Source organism: Aulonocara sp. 'chitande type north' Nkhata Bay, linkage group LG5 (assembly GCF_057382095.1).
Source record: "Aulonocara sp. 'chitande type north' Nkhata Bay isolate Kocher_YH1m ecotype deep benthic linkage group LG5, A_spYH_male_GT1.1, whole genome shotgun sequence".
In the NCBI taxonomy this organism is placed as follows: domain Eukaryota; kingdom Metazoa; phylum Chordata; class Actinopteri; order Cichliformes; family Cichlidae; genus Aulonocara; species Aulonocara sp. 'chitande type north' Nkhata Bay.
Genome location: NC_141348.1, coordinates 15,081,172 through 15,096,131, shown reverse-complemented (window position 1 = coordinate 15,096,131; position 14,960 = coordinate 15,081,172). Strand labels below are relative to the sequence as shown.

General features: G+C 41.9%; 1 protein-coding gene across 2 annotated transcripts in view; it reads right to left on the bottom strand.

Moving 5' to 3' along the window:
* cdh4 (cadherin 4, type 1, R-cadherin (retinal)) overlaps positions 1-14,404 on the bottom strand; it is a 241,205-nt gene extending 226,801 nt beyond the window's left edge. For both annotated transcript variants that reach the window (XM_086291574.1, XM_086291575.1), the window contains exons 1-2: positions 14,222-14,404; positions 12,853-12,964 (exon numbers count right to left, since the gene is read on the bottom strand). In XM_086291574.1, coding sequence (XP_086147700.1) covers positions 12,853-12,964; positions 14,222-14,275 — 166 coding nt within the window. In that variant the 5' untranslated portion in view covers positions 14,276-14,404. The remainder of the gene's footprint in view (positions 1-12,852; positions 12,965-14,221) is intronic.
* Between the last annotated feature and the right edge of the window lie 556 nt (positions 14,405-14,960).

Sequence of the window (14,960 nt, the reverse complement as noted above, 5' to 3'; positions counted from 1 at the left end):
TGGTTTGCACAGCTATAAACTTGACACTGGATTTAAATAGCTGCCTGGATGAAACAGCCATCATTCACTTCACCACAGCCCTGTGGTGGCTGTAATCACGATGACACAGTAATATCCGTTTTTCTTTTACCCAGGCTAAATTGCTGTTTGTGGCAATAAGAAGGCTTCTATTCCCAGAGGCCACAGTTAGTCAGAGTGCCTCTTATTGTCTTACTGCTGGGTTGTGGCGCAGAGCACAAACACTGTCACCAACACCACCGGCCCCTCCTCCTCCTCCATCCCTCTCTTCTCTGTTGGTTCTCAGAGCTATTATTTTTATCTGAAAACCTAAACGAGGCTTCAGAGAGAAAAGACACAAGAGAACGAGAACGAGCGAGGAAGAGAGGCGGAGCAAAGCGAGAGAGGAAAACTGTGATTCTTCTGAAGCGGTGATCGATGCTACCAGCGTGTGTCTGCAGTGCACGCTGCCAGAAAAAGGAGGGCTATATTGATTTGCTCCCGCATTTCAATCAAAAAAAGTGGGTTCTCAACCCCAGATTTTCCCTCGTTGCGCCGCAAATTACCAGCCTCTCTAAAAATAAAGCATAAATTGCCTAAAGTCAAACTTAAACATATTGAAACACTACATTTTGTTATGCAGAGACAACTAAAAACATGTTTATGTGCGAGCCTGGGACATTTTTAGCATGACAATGATTTTCCATGTGGATTTCTGACTGTTGAATGCTGGTGGCTTTAAACTGCTCACAGCTTTAAGCCACCAATTGTGTGTGCCTGTCCACATAGCCCACAAACATACATAAAAAATGTGCAAAAAGTTTTATATAAAACAGTAATGAATTGTTCTCCACAGAAGAATAACAAATCCACCTGCATTATTGCTGTGTATAAAATAAACCATCGGGAGGTCAAAGCACATTTAACATTTCTGCAAACATCTACAGGGACCTCTGCAGTACTGTACGGGAGCGCGTTCGTTTGTATATGTGACCTGATCCTTTTGCTTGACGCCGGCTCTAAATATAAATCAGGCACGTAAGTTTTGAGAAATTGGATTCACAAAGGAAGCAGTAATAGCAAGATTAGCTCCCTCAGATTCTGAGAAAGAGGAAATCAGACAGATAGATAGCAGAGATAATGTGTTCACGGAAGGAAAACAAAGTCAGTAATAAAAACAAAGGAAAATATAATTCATCACTGACATTAACACTGGCAATGAGGGCATACAGGATACAGAATCGATTCAGTTCTTTTGTTTGTTCTGGTCAGCAAACCATATTTGCAGATTCATCAGCCTCCCACAATCAAATCTGCATCACAACAGGAAGGAGCATTTCTTCATACTGGGATTTCCAAATCAGCCACTTGAATCAAGGACAGAATAAACTCTTTGAAACATTCTGCCTGCAGAAAGTTCAAATAAATTCTCTATGCTGTGGCAACAACATTATCTTTTCAGCAAATCAAGCCAGTCACAGCTATAGAAGTAGAAGATGCCACAAATTTAGCAGAAACACACCTTGACACTTTGTCTGTATCGTGACTACAAGATTATATGCAAGTGCAAGTAGGAAGGTTTAAATAAACTTAACCTGAGACAAATACATAGCTGAAGTACAACCCATGAAAAATGTTAGAATAAAAGACAGATGACAGGGAATGTTAAATTAAATGAGAAGAACTATGTGAGGAATAGTTCCCAGCAGTGGGTATTCACAGTAACTGTGCAGGAGCAAATAAGCCTTCACAGAGCCCTCTTTTTAGATCAAAATAGACAGCAAATTGATACAATCAAATCCAAAACGCGTCACCGCCATAGGAAATGTAATTTCCCCCCTTCCTTCCATGATGGAGTCAAGATTTGTGTTTCTATTTTCTTTTACGGTGCCATCGTTTCCCAAACCGTTTCTTTTATGTGCCTCAGAGCCTGGTGAAAAATGGTTTGGATGCTGTATATCTTTTAACTCTGAGGCTAATCTACAGCACGCACACACACATACGCGGTATGTACATCAACTGTGAGTAGCAGCTACGGTGAAGCAGCACTCAACATTAGCGACATTAAAACCACTGACAGTGAGGTGCGTAACACTGAACATCTTGTTATAAAGCGTTCTGCTAGGAAATCTGGAGGGCCATTGGCATTTATGTGAATGTTACTGCCAAACCTACATGTTGTTGCAGACCACATGTTGCATTTCTGACAACTAATAAAAAAAATGTAAAAAGTAAAGATTGTAGAAACACCCTTCAACCATGTTATGAGTGTAGATAATGCATAGTTTGTCCACTAGAGGGCACTCTGCAACCTCCTTTTTTGCAACATGTCTTTGGAGCAGCTGACCCGAGCAGAGTAGGGCGGAACATAAACGAATCAATAAATAAGTACACATAGCAAATGTCAGGAAATATTGTTTATCGCTGAAACCTGTTTATCAGTATCGGTCGTAAAAATCGAACACTTTCTATTCGAAATGTCACAGCCTGTGTTATTTTAATTTAGTATATTTTACCAAATATGCGAAAAAAAAATGTTTTCACATTTGCACAGCAGGTGACAAATTGAATTTTGAAGTCGAAATCACAGTGAAAACAATCCTTCTTTTTAAAAGTAATGAAAAGCAACGAAAGTTGTTAATTAACAGAAAAACGCAGACAACATTCCTTTCTGGGTGACTGTCAGATGTAGCGCTATAAAACAGGTATGCCTCTCTCACAGTGTGCTGCATATCTCTGTCTTTCCCTCATCCCTCTCCTTTGCTTACTAATGAGCCATGAGATTGACAGCTGGATTACAGGGCTGATTTGTAATCCTTTAATTTCTCCATTTAAAATAATCACCCTCTGGATGGAGCACTGCCTACAAACACACAGACACGGCCAGTACACAAAATATACTGTGTGTTTACCCATTAAACAAAAAATGAACCAGAGAATATAGCAAAAACAAGACCATGCGAGTGCCCTGATCAAATATAGATTCCAAGCTGAATTAATCCAAAGGACAAAGTAGAGTGCAAGCCTCTCTCGGGCGAGGACCTTTTTGATATTAGAGTTTGTAGAACAAAGGCATCTTGACAGTGTAGTCTTTTAATTAAGCAAAAACCCCATAGCTTCTGAAATGGCTGTACAGAGCAATACAGACTAGCAGCTTAGAAGGATCTATGCTTTTAGTCTAGCCTGACGTAAATCACTTTGATTGGGCCATGTTCTTCATCTCTTCCAGTGCTTTGGACTGGGGATATGACTGTTGGGGGACATGTGAGGTCAAGTGGCGGCACAAGGTCAAACTTCTTGGCCATAATTCATCAAGAAACTGAGAAGCCATAAGTCACTTTGAGCCCCTGACGTAGGCATGAGAGTGGAGGAGGGGCAAGAAAACAGGGAGGCATGGTTGTCTGCCTACCAGAGAGTTCTGGTTGGTAGACATCAGTAAACACATATTCTAAAACAGCAACTTGATCCATCTATTCGCTTATCCTTTTCAGAGTCGCGGGGGGTGCTGGAGCCTATCCCAGCTGTCATAGGGCGAGAGGCAGGGTACACCCTGGACAGGTCGCCAGTCTGTCGCAGGGCTAACACACAGGGACAGACAACCATTTGCGCCTATGGGCAATTTAGATTGTGGGGATAGGTTAATTGAATAATGTGCATGTCTTTGGACTGTGGGAGGAAGCCGGAGTACCTGGGGAGAACCCACGCAAACACGGGGAGAACATGCAAACTCCACACAGAAAGACCCCGGGCTGATGGTAGAATTGAACTCAGGACCTTCTTGCTGTGAGGCAACAGTGCTAACCACCGTGCCACCGTGCTGCGCTTCAGCAACTTGATGAGGTGATGGAAATGTTATGGTGTCCTTCAAAAGTGCACAAAAAGCTCGTTTGAAAGATGGTGCTTAAGAATGCTGTTTTTCAACCTCCTTCTGGCTTCTTCTCTCTTTCAAACTCTCATCCTCCACTTGATTTCTTGGTGTCCGGGAGAGGCGCTGAATGAGTGCGAAGACTGGCGAATCATCTCCTCTGAACGAGATCCACTCCAGAGTAATTATAGACATACACAATCTCAAAGGTGGCACAGACGACACTAAACATTCAAGCACGACTTCACAGGGGTCAGCTAGAGAATATATGTAGTCTACAGTACGTGAATTTCAGCTTTTTTATTGCCAAGCGGATTTCATTTCTAAGGAGGAAAAGAAAAGAAAGTTTGTCATGACTCAAAGCCAATCACGACTTTGAAAAGGCACAATTTCCGACGGGTAGCAAAAACAGAAAATCGGTTCAAACTGAGCTTTTCCACATTATTTTCAAGCAGACAAGGCTTGCACTGAGCTCTCACTCCCTTCTTTTCCAACTCATTGGCTGGGTTAGTGTAGTATTAATTGTAATCACTATTATCTATCCAATAATCCATTGAAATAACACTCAAGTGTTCTTTGTCATGATAATACAAACAAGCATAATAATATGCAAGTAAATAATTTCAGCTAAAGATTCACCGCTTCAATACTGAACACCTGATTTGTATTTAGATGAATGTAAATCCAGCAAGCCCAGAGGGCAGGAGGGGGAAAAAACCTCAGTAATGAACTGCTACATTCTGGGTTACACTTGCAGCTAAAAGGTGAAACAGAGGTCTCCTAGTGGGATAATGGTTCATTTCTGCCCTGCAACAAAAAGGAGTCTTAATCAAGGCCACAGATCGTTAAAGTGCACTGAGATGCAAAGGGCTAATACACATTGATTGTGAGCGAGGGTGGTCAATTAAAAAGGTTTTCAAGAACAAATGCAAATAGGATTCCCAGAAGACAAGGAGATGAGCAATGGAGGTAATGTTCACGTCTTCAGAAAACTACTTTGATAACGTGCGAAAAACCTATTGAGGAGGGTCAAAGTGTAATCTGGAAATAGTTTCTGAGAAATACTTAAAACTTCCCATGAATATTTTTGTGTAAATCTGCCCTTGTCTCAACTCCTGAAATACAGTAGTAAAGTCTCCAGTTCTCCATTCAACGCAGCCTCATTTCTTATCCGTTAATCCCTTGCCAAGGACTTCTTTTTGGCTAACACCATCAGAAGTGCCCAGTTCTTCCTTTTTTCTTTATAATCACTCTATGATTTAACCCACGGCCGCCAGCTCTTTCAGATGCAATCACAGGTCTGATAATATCGTGGTTAGCTCCATTTGAAGGTCGGTATTCAGGGCACAATTAGCTATTTTGTCAGGAAATGTAGATCTACTGCATAACCGTACCAAACAGACTGCACGGTGCTCTTAAAATGCAGCAGGAGTCTAAGGGGTTGGGTTTGTCTCTGACAGCTTATCGCCATCTAAACACAAGGAGCTCGAGATGAATCGCGGCCGTCTCTCAGAGGGCATCATACGGGACCGCAATGAAGCTATCTGTGTTGTAATGAAACTCCATGAGAGTAGAGGCCATGACCCAGTGACTAACCACGAGACTAAACAAATAGTAGTATACAGTTAAGAGGGGCACAGTCAAGATCAGTCCACTAGCGCTATTAAAATTCACAAATAGGCCCTAGCGGTGATATTTCTGCCGACAGCCAGTTTCCTATCTATCAAAAGCCCCTTTTTTACTTACTACCTCCGAAGATAAAATGACTACAAAACAGGATAAAAAGCATTGTGCTGTGGCTTGTCCTTTATCTTGGGTGGTTTGCTTGATGGAATTGGCTCAGCATGTATGTAAGAAGTTTGAGGGATATAGGAGCGTAGCTTGGTTTGGTAAGAAGGCAGGCGAGATAAAGAGAAATGATGTGGCTCATCTTCTGTACCTGTATTCTATCAGCTCGCCACAGACTGCAGGTCCTGGCTGCAGAGATGAAAGACTCTCCGGAGGACAAGAGAGACGTTCGTGAGTCAGAAGGAAAATGGCATTCCGCTTATCAAATGCCTGGAAACATAATCCCCCCCCCTCTCCCGACTCACCCCCAGTTCTTGGGTCTGGACGTACTTATAAAAGCCCTGTCACTTTGGATAGTGGGTTAGGAGTCAGAAGTTCTCCACGCTAGAGTAAACGCTGAGCTGGCTGTTTCAAAGCAGATATGGCTCCTTGCCAGATTTTCCTGCTGTAGTCTAATTGGGGTCATGTTACAAGCCATTCTGTATGTGTAACTTTTAGAGATGGAATTAAACAACAGGAAATCCATGCTGAAAGCGTACAGCTGATGAAGGCAGAATCCTCCTTAAATTAATCTTTTAGATTAAAGGACGGTGTGTTTAATTTTTCTCCTGTACGCACCGCAAGACCCAAATTTAAATTAAAAACCCAAGGATGAAGGAACCAAGGAAAGACATCTTATTGTGGATTATATTTTTTCATAACCGAGTTCATCTCCGAGTTCATCGTCTAGGGGAAGTGAAAACATGGCAATGACATTATAAAGCGCATGTCTATCCTGATGTTTTTATCCCACAAACAGTGAGTTTTCATCACTGTGCTTTTATTTTTCCTTTGCCCACAATAAAGTGGTCTTCCTCAGTGTGAGGCTTAAAAATATGATATTTTGGAATCTACTGAATCAATCATATCTTGCTAACACAGGGAGAAATATGTGGTGTTCACTGTGCTGCTGGAATGGCAAAAGTCATCACTATTGTCTTTTCAAGTATGCTCTCACAGTGACTTAAAGAGACAGCGTCCTGACCAAACCGTATTTCGAATCAATTTCTTTTGTGCTGAGACCACATCCCCTTTGTGCGTGTTCCTAGGTGACTGGTCCAGCTCTTGGAGCGTGGTGATGGTTTACACAGTGATGTGCAATCACTGGAATATTTCTTTTCACGGCTTATCTGCCCACAGTGGGAATTTGCACGGACCACGACTCAGGGCCTGCCTGTCTGCTCGCCTGTGTGCCACTGCCTTCCCCTCCAATCCTGACCCTGCCTCAGATAAACCTATCCACGGGAGCATGGGATGATTTATTCAGCACAACTTTGCGGCAGCGCAGAGATTTGTGATTTAGTTAAACAAAGGTCTTCTGTGGTCAACCTCAAAGCAATAACAGCCTTTTTAACCTATTCAGCCAGTGAAAAATGTTTTAAGAGGACACTGAATGATGCATTGCACTTCTACAATGACCTTTCAGTACTTGAGCAGACATTTCACTTTACCTATAGTACTGTGCAAAAGTCTGGAGGCACCCGTCATTTCTTCATACTTTGCTTCCGAGGAGCCAGACTTTCTTGTCATATTTTAAAGTGGTCTTGAGTAATAGCTCTCCAGGCTTTCTGAAGGTCTTTCAAATTTTTCCTTTGGGCATTGGCTGCTTTTTTGCTCATTCTCAGTCCAGTCCTTGTACCTGACCATTTTCAGAGGATTTTGTTTGTTTGTTATTTTAAAGCCACTTAAGGCTGAAATATGAATCCTTTATGAATTAATTAAAAAAAAAAACCTAAACTCACGGGATTTGTGCACACATGGCAAACAAGTTAGCAAAGAACCAGTTTTAAATTGCGTCATCAGGCACTTTGCAAAACTGAAAATCAGTTGCCACAGGTCTTATGGAGTGATGAATTCAAATTTGGAATTTCTGAATTTTTGTCATTGTGCATGGAGGAGGTCAGGACAGACGTAAACAGTGAGGATCTACAGCCATCTGTAAAAAACTGTGGAGGCTCTCTTATGTTTTGGGGTTACATTTCAGCCAGTGGTTATGTGGATCTTTTCAAAATTAAAGGAGTTCAGAACACATAAAAGTAAGGTCAGGTTTTGATCCACCATGCAATACCATCTAGAAAACATCTGACAGGCAATGGACTCAATAGGATTTCAACAAGATAATGATCCCAAGCAAACAGTCATGAATCAGCTTCCCCAGAGTCCAGATCTCAACATTATTGAAGCAGTGTGGGATCATCTCAACAGAGAACAGAACAAACAGCCGCCAACATCCAAAGAAGAGGTTTGAGTGTTCATCAAGAAGCCTGGAGACCTACTCCTGAAGACTACATCAAAGGCTTGGGACTTTTGCATTGTACTGTACAGGAGGAAGTACAGAAAAGCTGCAAGGATATTAAACCATACCAATAATAACTGCTGACAAGTTTTAATGGCAGAATGTGTTTAGAGAGTGTCTATTGGTTTCTATTTTGTCAAATCCAGAAAAAAAACATGCACTCTACTGATTCATTCTCATTCCCAACATAATAATCATGACCAATAAAGATAAATCTGAGATATCATAGCATTAAGAAAAGAAGGTATTGCTGCAATACAAAATATTATTATACCTGCTTTATTAGTGAATATTCCAGTTTTACCTGTGCAGGACTCCACAAATGAAAAAGAGTGAGGAGGAAACATGACACTCCTGAAGACTCTCTGTGAGATATAGGGTGATGCCAAATAGATTCCTATAAAGAAAGGGTTACACAATCCTTTGTGGCTTGAGAAAACTCCCCTCCCTCATGGACTCTTAAAGCATCCAATGCAGATAGAATTGCAGCTCAGAGTCCCCTGATAGGCTATGGCTTAAAGGCATTAAATGTGAACTCTGCTGAACTGCCAGTTCAAGTGTGGCTACCTTACTCAACCTTTACTCTGTGTTATTTCTTTAATCCTCACAAATAAAACAGACTACATGTGCATACAGATGAGTGAAACATTAACAGAGCGTAAGATGTTCTAGGACAGTGTTGGGTCATGAGATGCTGCCCTCTCTTGGAAAGGTGGAACCCCCACCAGACCCTAAACTCCAATGTGTGTGTGTTTGTTTTGACAAAGGTGGGAGAGAGCGCTGTCTAACATGTTGGTCCGATATCTGGTGATCACTTAGGTTGCGATCTGTTTTTGCCAATCCCGCAGAATATGATATATCCCTCACATCCTATGTATGGTGTCATTTTCATTCTGGAAGAGACCACACTGTTTCTTCACAGGATAAATGTTATCACCCTGAATATCTTTGTATTGATTAGCATTGGCCCTGCAAGGGGACAAGCGGATCCAAATCTTAAAAAAAAAAAAATTTTTTTAAAATTTAAAAAAAAAATTAAAAACGCTACAATTTATATTTTTGTTGGTCTATACTGAAATAGATTTTTAAAAATCAGTGGGTCCCTTGGAGGTAGCCCATTCATTTTAATTACTGCACGTGTGCAATTCAAAACTGTCAACAGTAACAGAAAGTGTAACAGGACACCAGTTTGGACATTTAAGCAAACGCTGCGGGTCTTGGTCATAAATGGCCACATGCATGCATCTACAATATAGAGAAAAACATTTCAAAAGTCTTAAATAAATGCAGTTTGTTGTTAATGAATTTGACAGGAAAATACTGTGTAGCCCTGCCAAACTACCCACACAGCATCAAAACAATAAACTACAAGAAAGACAACTCCCCCTGCAACCTCAGCATGAAAGGAGGAGAGGCACACATATTGTTCAGTGACTGGAAACAGAAGCCTGGTTCACACTGCACCTGCTGGGCCAAAGCTTTTTGGTCCTTCCCTCAACTGCTCACTGTCCATCTCTCCAGGGAGACAGCAGCCACACAGACCTCAGTAGTCCAGCAACCCCCATAGCCAGCTCTTGAGCATCCCACCCCCTCCTTTAATTTCATTCTACATCCATTCATTTTTTTTTTATTGTTAAGTGACAGATTCAGGTTATACATATTGTGGCATTATTATTAAAGACTTCCTCCCACATTGTGTCCCACTGTATAGAATGCAAACCTTAAGTAACGCTAGCCAATTCACATTAGGCGGTGCATGAGAACTTAAGCAGCTGCAGCTATATCCTTTTGAATGGCAGTTTTGAGGAAGACAATATGGTTCTCAGATTGATTTTTACCAAGAACAAACGCAGACAGACAGTGAGAGACGGAGACTTGAAGCAAAGGCGATATGGATCAAAGCCGGAGCTGACGCACCACGTAAGATACATCAAACTAATGCAGCTGAGCGTTGCTGTGACATTTTCTCGAATTCAAGCGTACAGCTAATATGTACACCAGGCTGAATCGCATGCATGTAACACCCCCACACCCCGAGACACCCACAAGCATAAAGGAGGAATCGACATACAATATCTGTCTGGATTAGGGCTGGGCCATATTATACCGTTCACGGTAATACCGGTATAATGTTAGGCAACGATAGGAAAATGAAATATCGCGATAGAATGGGAGTAAAACGCGCATGCGCAGTGCCTTTGTTTTCATACGCACATGGCCGATTGTTGGTTTGTAAAAATGGTGCAACTTCCGTGATGTGGAACTGGTTTGGTGTTTGTCCGTCAGATACACAACAAAGCACATTTTTTTGCAGAACATGCAAGCGGCCGTCGTTATTGTCATATTTGTCGGTCGGACTAAGATGCTCTTAAATCTGGGAGTAATCTGGGTCCCAAACTCCGTATATTTGACTTCAGGTCAAACAACACTGCAGCATCACTGAGAGTTGAAAACTGTCTAAATTCTTTGATCTTTAATAAAACGATCAGCATTGCTGCTTTACCAGGTGTAACTATAAAGTTTAACTTCCAGGCATCCATGAAAACAAAAGTTATTACATTTAACGGAGTTAGAAGTTAGCAGGAAGCTAGCGGAAGTTAGCTCGCTAGTTTCGCTAGTTACCAAAGCATGATATAGCATGTTCTGACTGAGAGATTTCTGAAAAAATTCAAACGTACAGCTCTGCTATCACTTCCAACATAAATGAAGACAGGAAACTAAACAGCAGTGACGTTTGTAGGGTTACTGAAGTTGGGCTAGCTGGTATATAATGATGTGCTACGTGATCGCTAGCGACACAGCGATGTTAGCATAACATAAACAGTGAAGCTGGAGGACGAGCACTAACACTTTTCCACTTATAAAAGTTAACGTGAAGGTTCCTCATGGTTAGAGACAAATGCAATCGCATGGCAGGATGCTGTAAACGGACCAAACTTCAGTCAGGAGAACAACTGAGAAAATCCATCCACAATACAAGGTTAGTCATTAATATACTGCAACAACAATAGAGCAGCTGCCAGAGAATTCAACATTAATGAATCAATGGTACAGAAGTGGAGGAAGCAAGAAGAATGAGTTTAATAAAGTTTGATTTATCTGACTGCTTTGTTTCGCTTAATGTGCCTTATAATCCCGTGTACCTTATGGTCCGAAAAATGCGTACTGCACACTGCAGTTTAATGTTGCAAAGCACCTCTTTTTAACTTCAGTGGATATTATACATGGTTATGCTCAGGATATGTCAGCCCATTTCTACTGGAAATGCCTTTGGGTTAAACTTTCAGCAAGGAATTTGCATTTGCACTGTTACATTTTTATAAAGCTTTAATGTACATAAAAACCAGCTTCTTGTTTACGTGAAAATAAATGGAAGGTTGTCTTTTTGCGCTAGTAATGTTGTGGAGTTGTATTTTGTCTCGCATCAATTATATCGTCAGTTATATCGTTATCGCAAATTTTCAAATATATATCGTGATAAATATTTTTGGCCATATCGCCCTGCTCTAGTCTGGATACATATCACTCTCCGTTAATACTGCTTGGGTCAGTGAGGATGCCTGAGCCCATTTCTAAACAGGCTGAAACCTTGAGCCCTGAGCCCCTTCAGGCAAACTGGCTCCCCACTGACCAGCTGCACTGTCCTTGTCAGCTACCTAAATAACAAAATAACCTCCAGAATAATTCAGTTGTTTTCCTTGCAGTCAGAAAATGCTCGAACAGCTGTTACAATGAGAATGTCATTTCCTCCTGGCAAATAGCATTTCACATAACAATAGACAAATATTCGGCTATAAAGGCAAAGTGTCAGGGGAGAGGTAAGCTTATTGTACACTGCTGTTGAGCTGTTACCCACAAGTATGAATAACAGTGATGTAAGTTGCAACGGATGAGAAAAAAAAGAGAAGAAAATGTGAAACAACCTAAATATTGGGCCCAATTTAAAAACCAAGTCCCTGAACTCTCATAGCAGGAACTTGGTGCAGCTTCGCAATGCTCAAAATACCAAAGTAATATAACTTCACGGCCTCCTCTCTTCTCGTCTTGGGGGTAATTTCATCATCTAGAATTTTTGAAGTTCTGTTTTATAGAAGCACATCCAGCAAATGTCAAAGGTGCTGTTTATCTGTCAGTTATGCAAATTGGGACACAGGAATATGGCTGTGGGGGATTCATTTCCAATATGGTTAGGATGCACCAGCAAACAGAAGAGACACACTGAAGAAAAAAAGAGCATCCTTTAAATGGCAGGAGATGAACTTCTGTAGATTCAGTACACTGCCTCCACTGAAAAGAAATGGAGCGAACAACAACAGAATTGTATTCCTCTAAAAAACAGAAAGAAAAGAAAAAGGACGGAAAACATATTACAATGAAAAGTGGAAAGAAAAGAAGAAGGTTTGGAGCATTCCAGCTGCAACGTGCAGAAAGGGGAAGAAGCTATTAAGATTATTTTGCTCTGTGATCTCGCTGCTCAGTCAATCAAACAAAGAACAAATGTGTTGTTTTTACTACAGCAGTGTAAAGCAATTGTTCATTTATCAATACGCCGTCACACCACATGGAAACTCTTGAACAGAATGCGTTACACACACAGTCATCATTTTTAATGGCATGGCGAGTTTTTTTTCCCCAAGCCTTCTGCTTAATTATAAAATGATATCCCTGTGCTCGAGATGGGTTTCTTAGGTTGCCCAGGCAAGTTTGCGTTGTCGGAAGTCATTCGCGCACCATAATATATTCCTTCTACCACTCGCAAAAGTATACACAAACCTACTCATTCGATCACACTAGTCAGGAACACATCTGGGCCAAGAAGAGAAACTATCATCAGACGGTAAATGAGATCCAGCAGCGGCAGGCTTACCTTTGAGAATGCTCTGGCCGTGCAGTAAGTCTCTTGAGACAATCACCGTGTAGAAGTTCTGGGAGAAGCCTGGTCTGCACGGGGGTTTGAGGGGCTGGCCTGCCTTACTCCCCTGAGGAATAAAACAAGGCAGCCTGTTAAGATTGGCAAATTGACTTGCAGCCACCAGGGTCACAAGCTGATCTCACGGCCTCTTTGAGTTGATATTGAATCTCACAGTCTCTCTTGCCACAGTGAATGATTTGTTTCAGACTACAGCACGTTGAAATTCAGACCGTCACAGTGTGGAAATCTAACTCTGGAGCTGCAGGCACCTGCTTAGATTCACTGTAAAGATACATCAAGCTTCACGGGAGATACTTAGATTAGGAATTAAAGGGAAATAAATTACTTTAATCCATCTTTACCTACTCTATTGTCTACATAGGATTTCGAGAAGCAGGAGTATAAGAGGTGGACTACACCCTGAATGCGTGACACACTATTTCAAGGACCATAATCATCATGATTAAGGCAATAATGTGATCCACACATTCTGAATATAATGAAACTCAAAGAAAAGTAATATAAGTGGCAGGACTAATGAGCATTAGAAAGATGGTGAGAATGACCAGCTGGAAATGTTCAAACATGAAATATATACATTGCACGCTGATTGAAGTCTGTGCGCATGTGTGAAAGCCAAGTGCATTTAAATATATAGCTGACATACAGACATAGCCGTAGGCTCACGTTATCCAGTGGGGAGGAAGAATGCACTCCCAGGGATGCACCTTATTCATCGCACCATCAATGCTACTCTAAAGAAATTATACTGCGCTCCCCCCACCCCTAACTCGGCTTTGCTATCAGCACACCTCAACAAAACCCCATAATAATAAGTACATCATTTGACTGAGTTTGGATATTTAAAAAAATATATATAAGCTATTTATACTGTTGCTCATTTGCCTCTTGAATCGAAGTCCGTAATTAGGCGCTAAACCCTTAACTCAAAACAAAAGAAGACATTAGAGCGCGTAAACGAAGTTGATCGCAGCAAGCAGCACGAGAAGCCCCTCTGGAAACCACTGTCCTCTGCAATAATGCACTGCAGTTTATGTGGACGACAGGATGTGGAGGCAAGCGAAGAGTTATCAGTGACTTTTCCACTGCAGTGAGAGCCGACATAATTACCAACTTCAAATGGGCCACACGGGATTCTGTTACACAAATCGTGTTGCCATCATAGCGCAAAAGCTGATCCGTTAACGGCCACTTTCGAGCGCCCCTGCAGCGCGCTGCAAAAACCGAAGTAAGCACTACAGCAGTGCAGCACTTCCACCGTACTGTTAGGGCGACTATACGTGTAGAAATTAACTCATCTTACCGAGGATGCGCCCACAAGTAAGGTGCACGCCAAGATGACGCAGCCAGCGTTCATCTTTGCAAAACCCGCGTGTTGGTGGGGGGTAAAAAGAGGAAAAGATTAGTCTTCTTCGCCAAATACACCTCAGTAATTCCCGGAGCGCTGTCTTCCGCTTCTCCACTGCTGAGTGAGACGCCGACCGTACTTGTCTGGCGCAAAAGTGCCGCTGAGACAGAGACGCTGCGCTCCGTCCGGAGGAAGCCGGTGCCCATTGGATAACAGCGTCACTACAACCCCTCCTACCGCACGGCGGAGCAGGCAAGGCGGTGTGCACCGTCTTTGCTCCGAATGACTCTGTGTGATGATGCCCCGTGCCACTTCTGGGATCTATTGGTAGAAAAATGCATTTTCCAGCCAATTTAGATTCATATTTTTTTTTAAACTTCAGATGGAGCAAAAGCGGTTCTGGCTGTGTGAGTGACAACCAACCATCCGAGCCCTTTCTTATGTCCATCAGCTAACTGGAGTCTATTTCACACACCACTTACCCCCTCTGCCCCTGATCCACAGTATAAGTATAGCAAGAGCCCCCGAGATATTAGCTTTTTATTAAAGCAGCTGTGATAGGCCACTGCGGGATAAGACTTTGATTGTGAGTGAAAGGTTCAAATAAATAGTACAATGAATCAGGAGCCTCTGTGATCACCTACAGGAAATATGTCTATAAGTCTATAAATCATTTCCAGTTATAGGTCTTCAT